At 34.5% G+C, this 23,060-nt stretch overlaps 4 protein-coding genes across 4 annotated transcripts; 3 read left to right on the top strand and 1 right to left on the bottom strand.

Moving 5' to 3' along the window:
* Positions 1–2,208: 2,208 nt before the first annotated feature.
* On the bottom strand, positions 2,209–3,768 carry LOC120136640 (cytochrome P450 94C1-like). The gene is given in 2 exon segments (XM_039152609.1): positions 2,209–2,479; positions 2,482–3,768. Coding segments are annotated over 2 exon segments (1,515 nt in total). The 5' UTR covers positions 3,761–3,768; the 3' UTR covers positions 2,209–2,243.
* Positions 3,769–6,472: 2,704 nt separating this feature from the next.
* LOC120136618 (60S acidic ribosomal protein P2A-like) lies at positions 6,473–7,318 on the top strand. The gene is made up of 3 exons (XM_039152593.1): positions 6,473–6,612; positions 6,806–7,029; positions 7,103–7,318. Exons 1-3 carry the CDS (start codon positions 6,525–6,527, stop codon positions 7,127–7,129), a joined length of 339 nt encoding a protein of 112 aa, XP_039008524.1. The 5' UTR covers positions 6,473–6,524; the 3' UTR covers positions 7,130–7,318.
* A 3,229-nt stretch (positions 7,319–10,547) lies between these two features.
* Positions 10,548–11,671, top strand: LOC120136621. Its single transcript, XM_039152595.1, has 3 exons — positions 10,548–10,681; positions 11,150–11,306; positions 11,416–11,671. Exons 2-3 carry the CDS (start codon positions 11,151–11,153, stop codon positions 11,461–11,463), a joined length of 204 nt encoding a protein of 67 aa, XP_039008526.1. The 5' UTR covers positions 10,548–10,681; position 11,150; the 3' UTR covers positions 11,464–11,671.
* Positions 11,672–17,533: 5,862 nt separating this feature from the next.
* LOC120136620 (protein LURP-one-related 8-like) lies at positions 17,534–18,301 on the top strand. The gene is made up of 2 exons (XM_039152594.1): positions 17,534–17,825; positions 17,909–18,301. The coding sequence occupies exons 1-2, from the start codon at positions 17,580–17,582 to the stop codon at positions 18,269–18,271; spliced, it is 609 nt and encodes a 202-aa protein (XP_039008525.1). The 5' UTR covers positions 17,534–17,579; the 3' UTR covers positions 18,272–18,301.
* Positions 18,302–23,060: the final 4,759 nt, after the last annotated feature.

Here is a 23,060-nt window from a genome sequence, read left to right as displayed (position 1 = left end):
TAAAAAATATGAATTAATAAAATTTTCATGTATAAAATTTCAATCAGATACAAAAAAATTTAGAGCTTAATTATTTTTTTTAATTTGAGGATTGAATTAAAAAAATGATTTCAATGATAAAAAGAATGATATTTATCTTAAATACCCCATGTTCAAACATTTTTTTTACATGTATATGTAAATTTATCAATATTTGAAACGTGATTCAAATACTTCCCTCCTAAAAAAATAAGAATCTTAAAAGAAAATTGAAGAATATACTATTAAACAATTTTTTTATTTAATTAAAAAATAAATTTTAAATTTAATTATCTTTTACAAACGGTTGATAAATCGGGCAAAGTAAATGAAAGAACACAAGAATTTTAACGAGATTCGGCAATGTGCTTACGTCCTCGGTGTCTAGGCGGCGCTAGAAAATTTTATTCAATTCTCATAGGTTTAGGTTACATCTTTATTTATAATAGAAAACCCTGGTACATAATTACAAAATTAACCCTGTACCGTACCGCGGGGGTCTTTACCGGTATATTTATGAGCCATACCTTGCACAAACGAAATTTTATTTAAAACATTTTTATTTTTTATATAAAAAATGTTTAGGTAAAAATGACTCCTCCGGTCCAGGCCAGGACATACCTAAAATCCAATTTGGATTTGTATAGAAATTTACATATTGTCCAGCAAGAATAACAATGATAGGATTCGAACTTAACTTTATATGTTTAAATTTCTGAATCTCAACCACTTATACTAACATTCTTTGTCTTTAACTGATCAGCTAATTAAATAAACATGACAACCTTTACCTGAACTCAACATACATGAAATATTTTGCATTTCTTTCATTATTTTAACTTTTGGGGTATCGTTTTTCCCTTGTAGTAATGTAGTTATTATGTTTATTTTAATGAACGTGTCGGTAAAGCATGCATGTTACCTCTTGACAAAGAACAAGATGATTTATAATATTTAAAAAAAAATAACTAAGAAAGTGCATTAAATCATGGTCGGTTGCCCATGTTACTCTTTGTTGTATAATATTATTTTATAACGTTTTTTTAAATAAATTATGCATCGTCAATTTTTTTAATTACATTATTAATTTATTTTTAATTTAAATTTTTTTATTAATTTTCTTACATTGAAAAGTATTTATAAGCATTTTTATATTAATTTTACCAATGTATTAGTATGTTATGTGTATTATTATGTTATCATCAGTGATGTTTATTTTTCATTTATCAGTTATGATCAGGGGGCCGCCCTTAATAAAATTTGTATATTCGGTATAATTTTGGTCAAATAATATTTTAGTTCATCTAAAATTAAATATTTAAATTAAAAATATAAGAATTTATTAAATATTTAATCAAGTAAGGAACGAACTAAAGAAGGATAATCTCGTGTTCTAAAAATTTTTGGTCTAATAACAATTTAGGTCATTGTAAGTTTAAATATTAGACAAATTATGTATTATCTTGTATAAATTAGTTTAAATATTAGACAAATTAGGTGTTATCAAACTTTGAGTTTTTTTTAAAAATAAATCTATGGTGAATACAAGGTAATATTTGTACAAAAACTCAACTATTTGACAATGAACGCTCATACCCTACATGCGCAGTGCTCGAACTCGAGACCTCAAGGATAATTACAGTCTCTTAATCACTAAGGTCACTTGATTCATGCTGAATTTTGAGATTAAATATCTAATAAATCTTTAAATTTTTCTTAAATATTCTAATATTTCGATCTCTACCAATATTTAGTTTTCAATGTTTACGATGTTAGTTTGTATATTTTTTTCAAGTTGTTTGAATGATTTGAAGAAGGAAAGAGGCACGAGAAACGAGACATCTGATAGAAGCAGGTAAGCGTGGAGATGAAACCCTAAAATTGTAAGCCGAAAAACGATGTCGTTTTCTCAATCCTTTGTACCGAAAAAAAGTAATATAATTAGTTTATTTCAATTTTCAGAGATATTACTTTTAGGATTGTTATTTTATTATATTTTATTTAGTTAATAAAGTTAATTGTTTTATTAATTTAAAAAAAAGTTTTTAAGGAAATTTTAAGTAACTTACGTATGGAAAAAGGAAAAGAAGTCAACTTCCTTATATTTTATCAAAATATACGAGAAATATCTCTATTCTATAGTGAACCAACCCGGTTTTTAAATTTAACGGTTCAATTTGTATCTAACTTCTACACCTTTGCAAATAAACTGTACATGTATACAATTAAGCTCCCCTTTCTTGGACTAGAACTGGTAAGCCGCCTCTCACGGTGGCGGTGAGACCCGGGACAAACCTCGGCGCTCGATATGGGCTGGCGACCCGGATGTTGAACCGGCTGATTATGGCTAGAACCACACATTTCATCTCTACCAGTGCCATTTCCTTCCCTAAACAAACCCTCAACCCGGCTTGGAAAACCGGGTATTTGTATGGGCTTTCAGGGATATATCTACCGTTTTCAGCCACCTTTCTGGGATGAATTCAAGGCAATCGGAGCCCCAAACCCTTTCCATCCGACCCATTGCGTATGGATGGTAGGTCACCCTAGTGCCTTTCCTTACAAAGGTATAATCCGGTAAAACGTCGTCGTTTTGAGCGAACTTGGAATCGAGTTGGACTGGAGGAAACAGCCGCAAGCTTTCGCATAACGCGGCGTGTAAGTAATGCATTTGTCTCATTTGATCGAAAGTTACCGATTGTCGGTCATCGTCGGTCGATGACGACGACGTCGACAAGACCCTTTCGAGCTCGTCTCGAATGGTCGACTCGACTTTCGGGTGTCGAGATAACAACCAGAAGAAACTTGTCAACCCCGATGCGACCGTGTCACGACCAGCCAATAGGAAACTCACGACAATGTCCCTGAGATACTTGTCATCATCGATTGTTCCCATGAATCTCGAGAGAAGATCATGTTTGTCCGAAAATCCCATTCCGTGGCGTTGTTTGATCATACATTGAGCGAATTCATCCACCATTTTTATAGCTTGTTTAAGCTCCTTTTCAGACCCCAAATTCAACACCCTTTTGGCTTTCCATATCAAAGACGAGGGCGCCAACCCTCTTTGTGCCGACAGTTTCGACGCCGTATCGAAAGCCTCGGCGAATTCCGACACCGGCAACGACAACTCGAGGCAACCGGGATCGAAACCCAAGCAAAACTTGCAGATATTATCGAATGAAAATCTTCTAAACACGTCTTGTAAATCCAAGACTCGTTGTTCACCAGAGAAAGATGATAAAAGCGGGATGAGTCTGGTCCGAATCTCCGATTCGACGATGTCGAACGCATGCATTCGAATCGATACACTGCCGAGCTCGAGGCTAGCTGTTTTCCTTTGAAACTTCCACGAATCGCCGTCGACGTTGAAAATACCTTTGCCGAGCAGATCACCGAGAAGAGCCGAGAAAGGTTTCCCTTTCGGATAGTTTTCGAATCGGGTTCTGAGAATGTGTTCGACGTTTTCTGGATCGGCGGTGACGATGTTGCCGAGGACATGGATATGGATCGATCCAGTGGGTGATTTTTTAAGAAGATGAGTGTACCAATCACAGAGGTTATCGAAATCTTTGGTCCAACTCGAAGTGAGAAAAGCTTTGCAGATTTCGCATTTACACCATGGCTTCAATCTCAAAACGAAGATCAACAACAACAAGAGGGTGAAAGAGAAGAACATGAAGGAAAAAACACTGCAAACGTAGCAAAACCACAGGGAAGAAGAATCTGAGTCCGTTGACATCAGAACAAAAAAAAAGATCAAGAAAACTGGTAAAAGGGTAGCAAAAGATCAAAAGAAAAGTGAAGCAAATGAGCGTTGAATAATGGAAGTGGGGTGATGTAATCGATACCCTTGTTATATATTAGTGTTTGGCAGGCGAGAAAGAGTTTGTATTGTGGCATGAACAACGCGTGTGCAAACTTGAAACGACAGCATTTAATGGAGATTAAAGAAATCGCAGTAATTGGGTAGGTCACTTTCTGGACTTTCAGCGGCTTATTTTCTTGTATAATTTGCGGCCATTCAACCACGTGCTTGCTTGTCTACCATCTCCCAACCCATCAAATTCAAAATATATATATATATATATATATATATATATATATATATATATATATATATATATATACGCTTTGAATTTCTTGTGGGGATATATTTACCTATTGCATTTTATTAATTTGATTTTGGGGTTTCTAACTTTCAAGTTCAATGTACAAAAACAAATAATGATTAATTAGGGAAAATATATATATATATATATATATATATATATATATATATATATATATATATATATATATATATATATATATATATATTTCTTACTTTTAATCCCATCATTGGTTTTTACTCGTCTAATAATCTTAAATCTGTATAAAACTAAAATAATTTTACTTGGTGAAAGATGAGCATGGCCCATATATATATATATATATATATATATATATATATATATATATATGTATGTATTTACGTGCGCGTGTGTACGAGAGAGATCAAGAAATAGGGGTTAGAATTCACTTCTAAAATATAAAAAAAAACTTGTAGTTTAAAATCAATTTAGGATCATTAAATGAATAAAAATAGACCGTTGAGATTATCTTTTTATTTTTATTTTCCCAGTGAATATATTCTCATATTCTACTGTTAATTCTATTCGTCTACTTTCACTCATCTAACGATCATAAAGTAATGTAAAGTTAAAATAGTTTTACATGATTTGTCTTTTATTTTTATAGTATTTTTTTACAATTGTGATTGTGTTATTTTTTTTGTTTATTCAATAAAAATAACTACTCTCATGAGACCTCTTGTCTAAAATATCCTTTGAGTCAGCTATCTCGACCTAAAGAGGGCCTATCATATCTTTTAGGGATGGATTGAGGGCAAAGGCGGAGATCTGTTGGGGCCCAAAAACATCTCGGTCCCTATAAAAAATTTATATATTTGATTAATTTTGGTATAATAGTATTTTAGTTCATGTAAAAATAAATAATATTCAGATTTAAAAAATATGAAGATTTATTAAATATTTAATCAAGAATGGGCCGAACTAAACAAAGATGTTCTCATGTTCTCAATTTTTTAGTCTAATAACAATTTAGGTTATTATAAGTTTAAATATTAGACCAATTAAATGTTGTCTTATGAATTTTAAGTTTAAATACCTAATAAGTCATTGTACTTTTTTTTTTTAAAAAAAAAACTTTAATATTTCGACATTGTCAATATTTAATCCTAACTCCGTCCCTGAATTCCTCTTTGCAAATTTAAAATCATCATGTATTTCAAATAAATTTTATATTTTATATTGATAATATATTTTCGTTTCTCTATATTTCTATAGATAATATTAATGCTTTAAATGTATGAATGTGCAACAATTTTCCCAAGCTTTTTGGGTCTTAGGTGGGACATAATTTGCTAGAGTTGATTGCTAAATTTAATAAGACAAATGTAGAGTTGGCCTCAACATAAACATCGATCAAATTACTATTTTCCCTCAACTATTTTGATTATTTCTTTGACGTTGATTTGAGAATTGTTTTTCAATATTTTTGAGTCAAATGATTGGGACAATCTTTTTTCCTTCAATTTCCATTATTTTTTAATTCATAAATGATGATTTTTCTTGGTCTAAATTTATAAATTAATAGTAATTAATTAAACTAAACTATATGGGAATTCTTGGAATCTCATTTAGATTAAACTAACAAAGAGAGGGAGAGAGATGAGCTTGTCGTGTGCCTTTTATTGTTGGAAGTATAGATTTAAGATCTTATCTAATTATTTTACAAATTAAAATCTCCGTTTAGCAAAATAAAATCTTAATTAAAAATAATATTAGTAACCAACTAGTTGGTATAGTGGAATGCGACACTAGATCTCTTAAGGAATGTCAGGGGTTTGAATCTTGGAGTTTATGAATGGAGCAAACTAGGTTGAGAGGGTAGCCCTCGCCTCTGCAGTACCCGATCTGGATTAGTCGGTCAATAGATCGGATATCAATGATTAATTCAAAAAAAAAATATTAGTATATTGTTATGACCAAAATACGATCTATTTATTTATGATAAAAATGTGCCCAACATAAACGACTAAATATCACCCTACATAGAACTAATTTTTAAATTAACACTATTTTCAGATTAATATTTTTTTATGTTACATGAAAGACACCGCATATATCAGGGTACGAGTGTTCACTTCCAAATTGTTAAGAATCTTTGAACAGATATTGAATTGTATACATTGTAGATTTATCCAAAAAAATGTATAACAATTCGTATATGGGCTTAAGCCCATTTATGCTTAGTTGAAACTTGGAAAATGGGCCTAAAATAGCCTATCAAATCATAATGCAGGGCATGCAGGCCGAAATGAAGTCAGGCGGCCCTCAGTATAACTAAAAACCCTAGCAACAACATCAACATTCTAGTCCTTTCACTGCGAACGCTAGCTTTCTCCGCGGCTCCATCCTCACCGTTCTTTTATCAAGCAAAAAATGAAGGTGGTCGCCGCCTACTTGCTCGCCGTACTGGGAGGAAACTCTTCCCCTTCCGCCGGTGACTTGAAGAATATTCTCGGTTCAGGTCATTTTTCTCACTATCGTTACTTAGTTTCTGAAACCTGTTTGATGTCGACATTTTGTATTCTCAATTTCTAGTTTGATGTCCACTTTCGGATTTTGAATTTTTTTATATTAATTTAGAATCGTAATTTAATCAAATAGTAGGGAAAATGGTGAAATGGAAATTACGGGGTTTTTTTTTTTTAATTTTGTAGTTGGAGCTGAGGCTGATGATGATAGGATAGAGTTGCTATTGTCTGAAGTTAAAGGAAAAGATATCACCGAGCTAATTGCTAGTGGAAGGGAGAAGTTGGCTTCAGTTCCTTCTGGCGGTGGAGCTGTTGCTGTCTCGGCTCCTACTGCCGCTGCCGGCGGTGATGCGCCTGCTGCTGAGGCCAAGAAAGAGGAGAAGGTCGAGGAGAAGGAAGAATCCGACGATGTAATTACTTTTCACACTGTAATTGATTCTTGTTTGGTGTGTTCTTCGCTAATGAAATTTCGTGTCGATGCAGGATATGGGTTTCAGTCTCTTCGACTAAGCAGGCAAAGCATAGCATTGGTGAATCGTGTTTCATTATGTTTCTGGATGTGTAGTTGAACATGGTTTTAGCTCCTCTTGGATCTTTAAGTTTTTGTTTTAGGAAATGTAGCTTATGACATTAACATTTCAGTTCTAATTGTGGATTTTTGGATTGCCGGTGGTTATGTTTGAGTTTGGCTCAATGACTCTTTATACTTATCACCCTTTAGCTATGGATAATGCCATGGCCGCCTGAATATCACTGGTAGTTTTCTGTTAGTAAGTTACATTTCCTATTCTAGGCTTGAGGTGTTTCATGCCAGGATTAACAGCTGAAGCCTGTTGGGAATTGTTAGTTTTTACTCTCCAAGGACAGGGTTTGAGAATCTCCGGAGACGGTACCCAAGGCTGCAGGCCTTTGGGATACTGCGGAGCCTTATTTATTGGTCTAATGCAAGTATTATCAGGTAAGTATGTGGTAGAGAATAGTAGATGCATATTGTTATTCTTGTTAGATTTGTTATTGTGCATCCTATAGGTTAAGTTTGTTCAATTTTTTCATTGAACAAAAGCATTTTCGTCGACTTGGGTCCTTGATTTGTAGTCTGCAGCTTCCGAATGATGTCTAAAGTAAATGAGGTTAAGGCATTAGGTGATACAAAAGGATGAATGACTTGAATTATACTTTTGCTGCCTGGACTTGGTGCTCCGTTTACACCGACTACGTTACAGCACAATAGGAAATCGCAACGTAATCGTAGAGAATCCACATATTTTGCAAGGATTTGTTTGATCACAAATTTGAAACCAATCTGTTTTCTTTCATACGAATAATTTCCGGATGGTGTATACATCCGAAGGAAAAGTAGCAAGCTGTTGCAAAGAAGGGAAAGTATCGTACAAAAATTGATATCCAATCAAGTATACCCCCAACTATAGAAATACAAGCATTAACAGGGTCTATCTATATACTTTTGCCATGTAATTTACGTCTAACTTCAAAGTCTCTTCCTCCCAACGACCAAAAAGCCTCACGTTCCTTTCCTCCCCCAAAAGGTAAACTGATGTATTCCAAGCTAATTTAAGTACGATGACGATTAGAGGTTTATCCTTCAAGTAGGGTCGGGGTTTTGGTTAATCCGATTTGACTTGAAAATATGTATACTCCATTCAAACCTGACTTGAAAATTTTATATCCTTCATCTGATCTGATATGAAAATATATATCTTCTACCTGATTTCGATTCGACTCGAATTTTTAGAATATAAATCCAATCCAGCCAGACCTGGTATAAATAAATATTTAATAAAAAATAATTCATTTTTTAAAAATATATATATTATTATCCTTGGGTTGGATAGGAGTTTTTTACCCTCCTGTCGAACTCAGTCCGACCTCACCCCCTTAAAAAACGTACCCAACCCAATCCGAACTCGATTTTTTTTATAAAATCTATACTATCGAATCGGATCGGAACCCATCATTTCGTGTTTAATTATCATCCCCACCTTCAAGTAGGTGAAGGTGGCTGCTCAGGCTATTTAGGAAGTCAAGTGATAATCGTATATTTAAGAATGAATATGAGATTTGAATTCGATGAGTTTCGATCATATATAATTAAAGTTTTTAATTTTTATAAGGTTTAATATCAAACTTAGTGCCCAAACTATACCATTTTTTCCCAAAGAGATACCTAAACTATTTTTTGACTCATCTAGGTGCCTGGGCCATCAACGACATTAATTTCCACCGTTAAGTGACACGTGTTATAATATGTTGATTTTGAAATTTATTTTTTAAAAAATATTAAAAATATTATTATATTTATAAAAAACCATAATTTCTCTTAAATTATAAAGTAGCCCCCTAAATCCATAAAATCCCCAAATCTATAAAATCCTCAAATACTAACCTTAATCTACCGCTACCATCTTTTCTAGCCACAACAACCGCATCTGACGTGACCCCTACCATCCTCCTAGTCATATGTTGTCGTCGATTTGCCATCGGAATCGCGATTTTCAACCTAGGATTTGTAGAGTATAAAATGTCAATTCGTCGTCGATCGATCACTATTTCATAGGGTTTTGGTCGTGCAGCTTCGTCGACTGCAAAAGGCGACGATCGACTAATTCAATCTCAGGCCCCCCACACCAATAATAAAAACCCTAGCAAACGAAGATGATAATTTTTTCAGGATACTGTGGAACCATATTTGCTGGTTTTGTCACACAAGCATATGGTTGAGAATGGGTAGGTTGTGTTGTTATTCATGTTATGCAGTAAAAGCTCTTGTGCATTCTAGGTGAAAGTAGTCCATTGATCACAAGATTATGTTGTCTGCTTTGATTCATAATGATGCCTAATTTCTTGTAGAATATTTAAGTACTTTCGTAACTGTCGAGCTGACGTCGCCATTGTTTTAAAGTTGTTTCCATGCATTCGTATCCATCTTCGAATATATTGTCTTGTACCAGTAAAGCACATAGTTTCATTGATGCATAGCATATGCTAAAGTGCCTAAAGCAATCTCGATGAGATGAACCATCTGATCAATGCCCCGTCTTAATCTTTGACGATCAATGCCCCTATCCAAATCTTAAATAATACTAGTTTTCACCTAGTTTTTTTTTCCAGTGGTGTGCCGTTCATCTCTTTTCTTTTTCATCTTTGTTTGTCGGCGACGACATCAATTTTAATGTTGGTTGTCGACCGCCGATATTCTTTATTTTCTTTTTTTCTATATCGTATATCTATTTTCTTTTATTTTTTGATTTTCAATAAATATTGACACGTTTTCTTATTATTTTTTGCATGTTTTTTTTGGTTGTTTGTTCGTTTTTTTTCATTTATCTTTTTTTCTAAGGGTGATTTGACATCGCGTCGACTGATTAAGATGGTGCTTATCTAATATCTTGTTGATCTTCCCTATTTTGGACACTCGGATTGGATTTGGGTACCCGATTTGCATTCGTTGATAGCTTTTCATGTCTCTTGAGTCTGATTTACGATTTTTCGGTAGTCTTTCATTTGTCAATGCGATCGAATCTGTTTATATCTATCTTTGTTCGAATTTCTTGGTCATATTTTTAATCTTTCCCTATATGGTCCTTGTGTTTTCTTAAGCTAATAGTTACTTATATAAAATAATAAGTTAAGAACTAATCTGAACAATTAATTGTTAAAATTTGACAAATGGGTTAGAATATTTCAATAAAAAATCAGTGGTTTGTTCGATTCAATAGGTAAAAAAAACTAATTTAGTGGTTAGATTGCTATAAAAAAATAATTAAATTTTGACTTAGCATGCTATTTTATAAATTTTTATTTTAAAATTTATAAGTGATATAAATAATATTTTCATTTAAAGATCACATAAAATTATATTTTTAAAAATGAGGTCGGGGAGTTACTTAAATGGGCCAGTTAATCTCAGCCCATATTGGGCGAATTTTTCGTCGTCTTCCCCGAATAATATAAAGACCATTTTCCAGAACTTAATCGGCCCCGATTAGCTCAAATTCGTCAAGAAATTCTAGGGTTTTCATCGTCTAAGAAGGAAAGAATCAGGTTTGATTTTGTTTTAGTTACGTTCGTTCTTTTCCTCCTCTGAATCTGATATTGGAAGATGTGTAATTTAATGTTATATCTGTTGTTTGAATCTGCTTATTCGATTTGCTTGGAAAACGTTTCCTTGATTTTTTTGGGTAAGTAGTTTGGGTTTATCGGAGTCGATCTCTGGTCTTTGTGACTTGAGAAGGTATAGATTTACAACAAAGGAATCGACTAATTTTTATTCGAATTGTCTAGATTAACTATTTGGAATTGGTTTGATTAGGTATAGTAGAACTGTTAATTGAAGCCATTTATTATGTGTTCAGCCAAGTGTTTCTGTTGGACTGATATGTGTTTAGGAAATATCACTGATATGATGAGGTTTGTTAAGAGTATCAAACGCCTTTTAAGTTGTTAAATGCTTGCCTGCTTGTGTGAAATTCTTCGGATAACCTATAACTGTATTATTACCATGTGAATCAGGATGTCGGAGCCACCATTCAGACCTAGGGAAAAGCTTATCGAGTATCAGAAATATTTCCAAAGCATCCACAAGCACACTTACCTGAAAGGACCTTACGATAAGATCTCTTCCGTTGCAATTCCTGCTGCTCTGGCTGCAAGTGCCTTGTTCTTAATAGTGAGCTTGTTTCCAACTTAATCACGTCTAACAATTTTAGGCTCGAATTTGACGAAGAAAAGATTGAGAAACCGTAAATCATGTTGTTGTGTGCTTCTTGTTTTTTCAGGGGCAAGGGATCTATAACATGTCTCATGGGATTGGAAAGATGGAATGAGGCTCTATACTGATGCTTGGAAGGCGTGTATTTTCTGGACTCTTGTGGTTTCTTTGTAGCATGATATTTGCTTTAATAAGTCGAACACTTCTTTGCTGTTAATGGAAATTATAAAAGATACCGTGTGGAGTTGTGTCTGGTTTTTGTTTCTTTTGAAAGCTAAATGATAAGAACTTGGAATTTAGCAATCTGTTTGATGATTTCTATGTAGAATTTGGTTGTTTTGAGATTTCATGTAGCATTTCTAATTACTTTCACACGTCGTTTAACCCTTGTATATAAATTTTTTCTCTCTATGTTAACTTTTGTTGATAACATTTGGTTTGTAATACTCCTATATAGTTCACTTCTCTTAGTTCTTTCATTAATCTGGGATAACAACAAGATAATATTTGTTTAAAGAATAATCTCAATCTTAAGCATTTGACGTTGAACATTTATCCCCCGACATTCATGGTAATTCATGACTATTCATAGAGTTTGAGTAGAAGAAGATAAAGAAGTCTCTCCCCTTTAATCTTGGATGAGATATCTTATAGTAATCTTTAGTGTTGGCGTCAAATGTAGGGTCATGACTTCATAGATTGATGAGTTAAATAAAATTGTTATCAAATAATGAATTGTAGATCAAGTGGATTTGTTATTGATCATGTTAAGATGTTGTAGCAAGTCAAAGAATATAGAACTCGAAAAGATAGAAGTAAGTCGAAAGATATCCGGAAAAGATATAACGCTTTTAAACGATAATAAGAGACAAAAGGACAGTAACAGTACGTGAACTCTAGAGGAAAAAGGGTTTGAGGATATAACGCTTTTAACTATCTTCTAGAGGAAAAAGGGTTTGAGGATATAACGCTTTTAAAAGATATAACGCTTTTAACTATCTTCTAGAGGAAAAAGGGTTTGAGGATATAGTTAAATCATCCATGGATGTTTCGAGGGGGAGTAGAAGGAGTAGGGGCATTTTCAGCATTCTTCAAGAAACTAAAATAGCGATCAGAAGTTGGTCGGGCAGAAAGTTCAATGGAATTTCTGAGTCCATAGCAGATCTGGAATTGAAGATAAATAATCTTGAGTTTAAAGCTCAAGCTGGGGACCTATGCCAACAGGACTGGGGGCATCTGCTACAGTTCAGATCGGATCTATGGAGGTTGTATAGGATTGAAGAAAGCATCTGGTTTCAGAAATCAAGGGCGAAATGGATTAAAGATGGAGATAGAAAAACTAGATTTTTTCATCTAACTGCTCTAAACAGGAGTAGGAGAAATGAAATTACTAGTTTGAAGATCAATGGTTCTGAAGTTGTAGATCCGCAATCTATTAAGTTGCATATTGCGGCCTTTTTTAAGGAATCCTATAGTTCTATGTCAACGCTGGGTGTAGAGGATTTATCCCTGGAGTTTGCTATGCTATCAGAGTTCCAATCTTTAAAACTTGAGGAGCAGTTCACGGAACAAGAAATATGGCAAGCGATAGCTTCTTCGGACAGTTCTAAAGCACCAGGACCGGATGGCTTTACCATGGGCTTCTTCAAGAAATGTTGGTCGGGTTTAAAGGAACATGTATTGAAGTTTTTCCAGGATTTTTTCAGAGGTAGAAAATGGGAACACGGAGTTAATCACGCGTTTATTACACTCATTCCGAAGAAGACTAATCCGGAAAGTGTGGAGGATTTTAGACCAATCAGCCTTGTAGGTAGTTTATACAAGATTCTCTCAAAAGTATTATCTAAAAGGTTGAGTGGCTGTGTTGGCGACATAATAAGTCAATCCCAATTTGCATTTATTCCGGGGAGACAGTTATTGGATTGCGCCTTCATTGCGAACGAAGGTATTGATTTCTGGAGAAAACAAGGACTGCAAGGGGTAGTTTTTAAAGTTGACTTCCGAAGAGCATACGACACTGTGGAATGGCCTATTTTGTTTAGAGCAATGAAAGAAATGGGATTTGGAAACAGATGGTCATCGTGGATTACTCAATGTCTGTCTACAGCCTCTATTTCGATTCTTGTTAACGGGTCTCCTTCTGAGGAGTTTGCAATGGAAAAAGGTCTTAGACAAGGCTGCAGTCTTTCTCCACTTTTGTTCAACATTATAGGCGAGATGTTACATTTGATGCTTTCTAAAGCAATCGAGAGGGGTTTATTCCAGGGTATTATTATGGGGAATTCTGAAAATTCAACCAGGCTGTCCCATCTACAATTCGCCGATGATTTAATAATTTTTTGTCAAGCCTCCATTAATCAGATCAAGAATGTAAAAAGGGTGCTGAGGATCTTTAGCATTATGACAGGTTTACACCTCAATTTAGCAAAGAGTAAGCTGTTCGGTATCAATTTGGAAGAGGGAGTGTTATCGGATTGGGCAGAACAAGTGGGCTGTTCGGTTGGTTTTCTACCTACAGAATACTTGGGACTTCCCTTGGGAGCAAGGAAAAACACAGAGGCTCTATGGGATCCGGTCTTTAAGAATTTTAGTTCCAAACTTGCGGGGTGGAAAGCGTCTTGTCTGTCTTTGGCTGGGAGGACAGTCCTGTTGAAGTCGGTGCTAACCTCTTTGCCGATTTTCTTTCTATCTCTTTTCAAAATGCGTGCAATATCGGAAAGAAGCTTAATTCCTTAATGGCTAACTTTCTTTGGGGTGAGAAGGGGGATAAGCGGAGGATTCACTGGGTAAATTGGAACACGGTTTGCAGGCCTTTGAACTGTGGTGGACTAGGTGTCCTTGATTTGAATCTTACTAACCGGGCTTTACTAGGCAAGTGGTGTGGAAATTTGCCAATGACAAAAACTCTCTCTGGAAATCGGTGTTGTGTAGTAAGCAAAAGATCAGTTGGAACACTATGTCTATTGGAAAGGTTACTTCTCCGAAATCTTCATGGATCTTGAGAGGCATTGCTAATAATTTTTCTAAGAATGATTCGGTAGGGAACTTTCTTAGATTGAATTCGAAGCTGCAAGTGGGTAATGGGAAATCAATTTCTTTTTGGAATGATGTTTGGGCGGATGAGGTCCCTCTAAAAATACTTTTTCCTAGAATCTACGTGCTTTCCATTAATAAAGGGGGGGAGATTGTTGAGTTTGGCAGCTATGGACCGAGTGGTTGGGAGTGGAATGTCCAAACTAGAAGGAATCTGAGTGATTGGGAATTGGACCAGTGGTTAGCTTTGATGATAAAAATTAAGGATGTCAAACTGTCAGAGCTGATAGAGGACTCTCTTTCTTGGTCTGCTAGTGGAGACGGACTGTTTTCGGTTAAATCATGCAGGGAAAACATTGGCTCGGAGGTAGGGAGTAATGATGTGTGGCTACAAGGAGTTTGGAAGGGTTTGGCTCCACCGAGAGTGGAAGCTTTTCTGTGGCAACTGGCACATCAGAAATTGGCAGTTAAGGCTGAGTTGGTTAAGAGAGGAGTTTCTTTAGGGGAGGATATACAGTGTCCTTTCTGCAAGATTCACGAGGAAACAGTTCAACACTTATTTATTTCCTGTTTGTTGCTTGGAAGTTGTGGAATAAAATAGCTAGCTTCTGGGATATTTTGTTTGTTCTTCCTCAAGACCCTCCTGCTTTGCTTAGTTCCTGGTGTGATTTGAGGGGAAACTCGACGATATGGAAGTTTATTCCAGGTGTTATCTTCTGGTCAATCTGGAAAGCCAGGAATGCTATAGTGTTCGAAGGTTCTAACCTGGACAGCATGTCTTTGTTCTTTACAGTTAGATTCAGGTTATCAAAATGGTTTTTAGCAAAGTTTCCTATGGTTAATATTCAGGAGGATTTGCTGATTGGTAATCCATCTCTAGCAGATGGGTTTTCGTTAACTTTAGACAGAGTTGGTCATAACCTGCGTTGGTTTCCCCCCCTGTTGATTTTCTTAAGATGAACGTTGATGGTGCTGTTAGGCTTGGAGGCTCGGGTGGAGGCATAGGAGGTATATTGAGAGATTCGGAGTGTTGCACGCTTTTGACTTTTTCAGAGAAGGTGGACCAAGTTACTCCTCCGCTAGCTGAATTAAAGGCTATTAAAAGGGGTATTGAAATTTTTCTGGCTTCAGTTTGGGTTTCGGTTGGAAGATTGATTGTTGAGAGTGATTGCAAGTCGGTAGTGGAATGGATTAAATCACCGGCTTTGGCTCCTGTTTTTTACTTGTCTTTGGTTAAGCAGATTTTGACTCTTTCAAATGGCAAGGTTCATTCAGTGAGGTGGATTCCAAGAGCGAGCAATGGGGAGGCTGATAGCTTAGCTAAGAAAGGGATAGGTTGACTGTAAGGACCTGTTACTGGATTTTCTGGTCCAGCGATATGGGCTATTATAAAATTGTTGTTAAGTCTTATGGGATGTATTGTGATGTAGTGTTTAAATCTTATGTAAGATTATATTATCAATAAAGTTCTTAAGGCACTCTTTTCCTCCTTCCGCTGATTAAGGAGCTTATCACTAAGTTCCTTTAATCAAGAAGGAGGTTTTTAGCGAGGCCTTCCATTCTTATCAAAAAAAAAAAGAATATGAAGTTATTGTGATCCATCTTCCTACACAAAATCTTTTATGTATACAGAAGGGAAAAATGATGGAAAAAAATAAGAAAACCTACTACTACAACTAGTAATTTAATCTCAATCTGGTAGGTTCTGATTTGATTCGATAGAGTCAGATTTTTTTCTAAAATAATTTCGGGTTTGGGTTTGGTCAGGTTGTATTTTTAAGGGGAAAGATTGGGTCGGGTTTGGGTGAAGGGTGAAGAAACTCTAATTTGACCCCTGAGGATAATAATATAATTTTCTTAAAATTTTTTTTTATTTAATTAAATCTTTATTTTAAATGGGATCGAATCAGATCGAAATTGAATAGGATTTTTTTTTGGATCAGGTCGGGTTTAAATAAAAAGTACATATTTTCGGTTGAGTTAATAAGACCCAGATCCAACTAGGGATGACAATGGGTCGGGTCGGGTTTTTGAGCCATCCGACCCGAGAAGAAAGGGTCCTCCACCTGTGATCCGACCCGATCCGACAAAATTAAGGTTTCACCCGACTCGACCCGAATATATGACTTAGAACCCGACCCGACCCGAATCAAAAAAATTTATTCAATAAAAATAGCGACTTAATTGAAAAAAATTATATATAGAGAGTTATTATTGTAATTATCCCTAAATATATAAGATAAAATTATATATATTTTTCGGGTTGAATTTTTTTACCCTAAATTTAACCCGACCCGAACAATACATTTAAAAAAGTTCGACCTGATCCTAAAATTTTTTTTTAAAAAAATTTAACCTAATTAGATCGGAACCGTCGGATTCGAGTTGAGTTGTCATCCGTATGAGCACGAAAACGGCTCGTGTTTTATTTATACTAAAACTCCAAAGAAATCAAAGAATTGGTCAATCGTCGTACACTAAAATATATAATCTTATCAATCAACACGTGTCCCACCGTGAATTACTTATCAGCCACACAATTTAACCCCACACTACAATATTATTCGGCTGCCCTCCAACTGAAGTTTGGTTTTTAGCCATTATCCTGTTTTCATGTAGGGTGTAAATGAGTTGATTCGAATTCGAGTATTGTTGAGATTGATTTAGTTTGAAAACTCTGAAATAAAGTTCGATTCGATTTAAAAAACTCGTGATTTTAAAATTTTTAAATTCGACTCGAACTCAAAATTCTAAACTGATGCTCGTGAGCAGTTCAAAAAGTCTCGAAATTAAAAAAAATCTTAAACTTATATAAATTAGTCTCAAACTCAAAATTGAACCTAAATCTTAAAAACATAGAAGTCTTATGTATTTTAAAAAAATAAACACATAATATTAATATTATTAATAATTTATTTTTTAAAAAAAATAAATTTTTAATATATTATATTTTCGAGCTGTTCACGAGTTTTTCGAGTCGAGTATCAAGCAGCTCATTTCGGCTCGTTAAGAATTCGAGTCGAGCTCGAATCGAATTCATTCGATCCGAATATTTATCGAGTCTTCTTGACCGAATCGATCTCGAGTAACTTATATATATATATGATCCTGTTGAGCTGAGTTGAGTTGCAGGTGGTTAATTAACTTTCTGGTTGCAAACGTTTTCTTTCAAGTGACGAAAAGCTGGAGCCTTTTAGAATGAAAAAGGTTCATCCCAATGCTGGTTTTACCGGCGGTGAGCCGTCCAACTCGGCGGAGACGCCAAAGGAGGAGGCGGTTCTCACAGTCTGGAAAAAATCATTGCTGTTAAGCTGTGATGGGTTCACGGTGTTTGATGGTAAAGGCGATTTAGTGTTCAGGGTTGATAATTACATGCAAGGCAACAAAGGATCGATCCTTTTAATGGATGCCAATGGCAAACCTCTCCTCACCATCCGCCGCAAGGTAGATATATATATATCTACCCTTTTCTTGTATCTCCATTTTCGTTTAGATTTATCTGAGTCGTCCAACGTCTTATGTATCAGAAAATGAGCCTGGGACTAGTGGAGAATTGGCTGGTTTACGAGGGAGAAGAAACCACGGCCGGCCCTCGATTTTCAGTGAAGAAATCGGTCAACATACTGAACACCGCGAGCTTGGCTTACGTTACCGGCGGCGACGGAAACGACCGGAGTAACAAAGTCGTGTTCGAGATTGAAGGGTCTTATCCACAACGGCGGTGCACCGTGTTGGATGACAACCGGAGGTCGGCGGCGGAGATAAGGCGGAAAGAGGGTGGTGGAGGGGTTGCCTTCGGAACCGACATTTTCCGTCTTGTTGTCAGGCCTGATAGTATAAGGACGGACTTTGCTATGGCTCTTGTTATCCTTCTTGATAAAATGTTCTAAGCTTACATTAATTTTCTTCTGCAAATTAAACACTACATGCATGCATATGGATGTATGCATGCATGCATGTGATCATTGCATCAATTTCTGGATTGAAGTTATATTTGGTTTCTATATCATCATTCTCACCGGATTATTTACTGAAAATAAAAGAAATGATATTGACAATCAATCTAGGTTAGGTCTAATTATGAGTTTAATCCTTCTACTAACATAAAATTTGAGATCTAATCCTACTTTAGCTTTACATAATTTGTTCTCTTTAGTTGAAACAATATTTTATCTAGGGGACTCAGTTAATTGTTTATAAATTAATTTGTTATATAAGTTTTCTTTTAAAATGAAATTATACATCGTTATTTTTAGATAATATTGATTAAAAAGGAATTAGTTATTGATAATGCACACACCATGTCAGACGCAATTGCTTGAACTCGAGCTATCAAAAAATAAAAAAGATAATATTATTTCTTATCAATGACATCGCTTGACAGATTTCACATCATCACCTTAATAACATCCACTCATAGTTAAATCTCAAGGATTAATATCGACCATCGATTTAGGATTGCTTTATGATATATATTGAAAATAGGATCTTGGATATAAAAATATTAGAAAAACAAACAAACGATGATTTCATTTATATTGTCTTTATTTATAAAAACGTATATAATATGATCAACTGGTTTGGGTTGTTGAAAATCATCTTTTTTTTATGTATACAAATGCAAGTTGGATTTGGAAATTATGAAACTTTTGTAGCCAACTATGTGTACCATGACAAGATCCAAAAGATTCCAATGACATTGTTCTTAGTCTTCCTAAAATGGTATATTTTCCTTTTAATCCCTCGAAAAATTATAAAATTATAGGGTAAAGTACACAAATGATTCCTTGACTATAGGGCATTGCCTTGTTGAGTCCCTCAAATATTAAAAGTTATAAACGGTCCCTCAATTATAGGGTTTGGCTTTGTTGAGTCATCTGACTACTAAAAATTACAAAATGGTCACCCGACTATTCATATGTTCCAAACTCGTCATTTTTCAGTTAAAAAATTGGCGGCCATCTGAGCTGGACGTTAATATGTTAATTGCGATATGATAAAATTTAGACTCAAAACTGTTTGAGCAGTATGTTGTGGATTAATTCTCCATTTATATTATATATTTGAGCTAATGCTTGAAATATTACGTTATTAGAGCTAGTGCTTGAAAGCAACGGTGGTACCAGTAGACATCATTAAAATATGCTTTAACCACGTCTCAATCAACAAGTTAACGTCCAACTCAGATGATATTCAAGTTTTTAACAGACACTGACGAAATTGAAACATATGAATAGTTGAGTGACCACTTTGAAACTTTAATAGTTAATGGATTCAACAAAACAACGCCCTATAATTAAGGGGCCATTTTATAACTTTTAATAGTTGATGAACTCAATAAAATAATATCCTATAATTAAGATACCATTTATATATTTTATCCAAATTATAACCTTAAAAATTAATAATTTAATTTTAGATCCTTTAAACAATACCCACTATAAATAGAATATATGGTAAGAAAATCCAGTTTGTCTAGTCACCTTATCTGGCCAAATAAAATATATGACAACAAATTGACATAATAAACCCTAACTTTATTGGTTTAATTAATTTTAGGTCATTAATATTTTTTAAATCATTTCAATTATATCATTATCTCTCTTAAAATTTATTAATTTAATTGTATTTTAGAACTCTCTCAGTTTTAAAATAAAATTTTGGCTCCTAATTGTTTTTGGTTTGATTATTCTTTAAGATCTTTTAATTTTAAAATCAGTGAAATTATATCATAACTTCTTTAAATTTTATGGTTTATTCAATTTTAAGACTCTACTTATTTAAAAAGTTAAACAACTCATCTCCTCATAATTTAATCTCGACTCTTTCCCTGAATCCGCTAACGACATGTGACAATTGACATTAGAGATGTAGAATATATAAGAAGAAAATCTCCGTCGAGCTTTTCTCTTTGTTCATTCCTCCCACCTAAAAGAAGGAAATCTAATCTCAATCTTTATTTTCAGTCACTGCAATTATTCGATATCTTTTCGCTCAAATTAAAAAAGAGTGATCTTTCATTACATATCATACAAAATATTCCCTTTTAAAAAAGAACATCAATAAAATTATCATCTCTAATAATAATTTTGGATGTAATTGGTAAGCATATTTAAGACAAAATTCCATAATTTTCAAACCCAAATTGCATTTGTGTAAGGAATGTTTCTTAATCAACATATAAACAAACACAAAATCTTAATCTAATCATCGTTTAGTTTATTAATGCTTTTTGTGTACCTAACCTAACCCCATATCAATTAATAAAGAACAACCATAATAGAAAATTGTTTTGCCGTTGAATAATACATCCCAATGGAAGCATGATTTCCTATCTTAAACCCCAAAACCAATTCCATCCGTCTAATTATGGTTTTAATCCCCTTATTATGTTATAATTAGAGATTTGACCCCCTCAGTTTAAACGACCTTTTAAGTATCTAAATCTATGTAAGCATGTAAATTCAAACGATCTTTGGCCGTCAATATTTATCTATTGATCAATTAATCCTGATCAGGTTGTATAAAGATTTATTATAAGGGCGATCCTTCCGACCCATTTGTTTAATTCATAACATTAAAATTCGAACCATTGATCTTATTTAAATAATCTATCGACTTATTTGACTAAATCAACTAGTTGCTGATAGTGGATCCATGTTTTAGTTATGGATCAAACAAGACCTTATTCGAAAAATCATGATGAAGTAAGTTCTTAAATGTTGAAAAAACTAACAAAAATTCAATCGTGATGTTTTAAATAAAAGTTGGTTCAAAATGTTAATTGAGTTTTATGATTAGCTTCTTAATTAGCCTTTTTAATTTGCATCAGCCTGGAGTCTATGGGCTTTGGAACTGAAAGAAAACTGATGTTGGTTTTTAATCTATCTCCACCCATTTGTATCCCCTTTGTATTGGGCATATTCTGAGCTGTAGACCAAATGGAGGACAGGATACGGGAGTGCTACTCGAAAACAATCGAGATCGACAAAGACGGTCTTGTCGAGATGATCGTTCTTAACAGGGACGAAGTTACGTTTTGTTCGGGGGTCATTAGTGGTCCTAGTGATTAAAAAAATGTTGTTTTTCTTTTTATTGAGATATAGGTTCGAACAGCTGCTGACCGTGTACGTTGTAAAATGATTATAAAAATATATTACCTTATAGTCATCTCAAACTATTAAAAAAAATTCCAGCAACAATATGCCTCAAATCCCGCATCTTACCATCGACAATTTCACGACCGGTCCTCCTCAATTGTGTCACATTCGAGCAATGTTACAAGTTACAACCGCATCCTGAACCACATAACGACGTACGCAATGACTTTCGTGGGATGCTCAATCAACACGTCGAAGGACGTCGGATTCCTCTACGACCACGGAATATTGAAAAAATATTTCGGAACGACGAGGATATCGCCTGTTTTTTAACAATGTGAGCTAATAAGCGGAGGTCGATATGGAGAAGAGTTGTCTATGGAAACTTTTTTTGTGCACGCTAACAAGTATTACCAGAACGATTGGCACGTTCGATGGGCAGGATTCAAGCACACTTATTTCGGCCACGACATCCGTCCTCTAATTAAAGAAATAATCTGACTATGCATACATCCGTCCTCTGAATAATCAGAAATAAAGAAACTCATGTGTCACTTTTATTTCTGCATTGTGTATAAGCCCCTAAAAATTAAAGAATTACAAATTGATACATGAAAAAAAATATTTCAACTCACTAAAAAAAAGAAATGTGAGAATTGAGAGTGAATTGGTGAGTAGAGAGGCTTATGAAGCTCTTTATTTATAGGCTTGACGTTAAGGGTAAAATGGTCCAACAAAAATCAGATATAAATCTGATTAATTTCTTCATTTAAATTCTGTATGAAACTGTTGCAGATTCATCCAAATGTTTCACTGTTTGAATTTTAATTTAAGCTCAACCTAGGCATGTACATTGTTCGTTATAAGGACATGTAGGTAAATGTACACTATGAGTCTTTACATGGTTTCGTTTGATCAAATTGAACTTAGATAACTAAGTTGGGTATCCACCATGAATTCCTCAACCAATGAGCTTTAAACCTATCCCTTCCGATGAATCTAGGACCAGTTTCCGACTTAACACTTTGGTAAGCAGATCTGTTAGGTTCCTTTTCGACTTCACATACTCTAAAGAGAGTACTTCATTCCTTATCAAATGTCTAACATATTAATGCCTTATGCGAATGTGCCTCTGCTTACCATTGTAAGCTTGGTTTTTAACCACACTAATCGTAGATTGTGAATCACATAGTAAGAAAAACTGGAGGAGTTGGTCTTCCCCACAATGAAATTTCATCTAATAAATTTATAAGCCACTCAGCTTCTTGCCCAGCTAAATCAAGAGCTATAAAATCTGATTCCATAGTGGAACAAGCAATACATGTTTGCTTCGAAGATTTCCACGAAATCGCTGCTCCACATAAAGTAAAGATCCGAGTCAGTGACTAAAATTAGAATTTTTGAAATTTGGTGATAAAAGTAAAATAGTTTAATGACTTATTAGAAATATAGTTGAAGGTTGTTTGGTAATTATTGAATGAATTAAATGGCAAATTGGTCATTTGATAAGAAAGATATTTTTCCCCTTTTATAAGAATGAAACACGTGGGGGAAAAGAAAGAGTTATCTGGGAAACTCT

This window comes from Hibiscus syriacus, unplaced genomic scaffold (assembly GCF_006381635.1).
Source record: "Hibiscus syriacus cultivar Baekdansim isolate YM2019G1 unplaced genomic scaffold, ASM638163v2 tig00110634_pilon, whole genome shotgun sequence".
Classification (NCBI taxonomy): domain Eukaryota; kingdom Viridiplantae; phylum Streptophyta; class Magnoliopsida; order Malvales; family Malvaceae; genus Hibiscus; species Hibiscus syriacus.
This window is presented reverse-complemented; position numbering and strand designations above follow the sequence as displayed.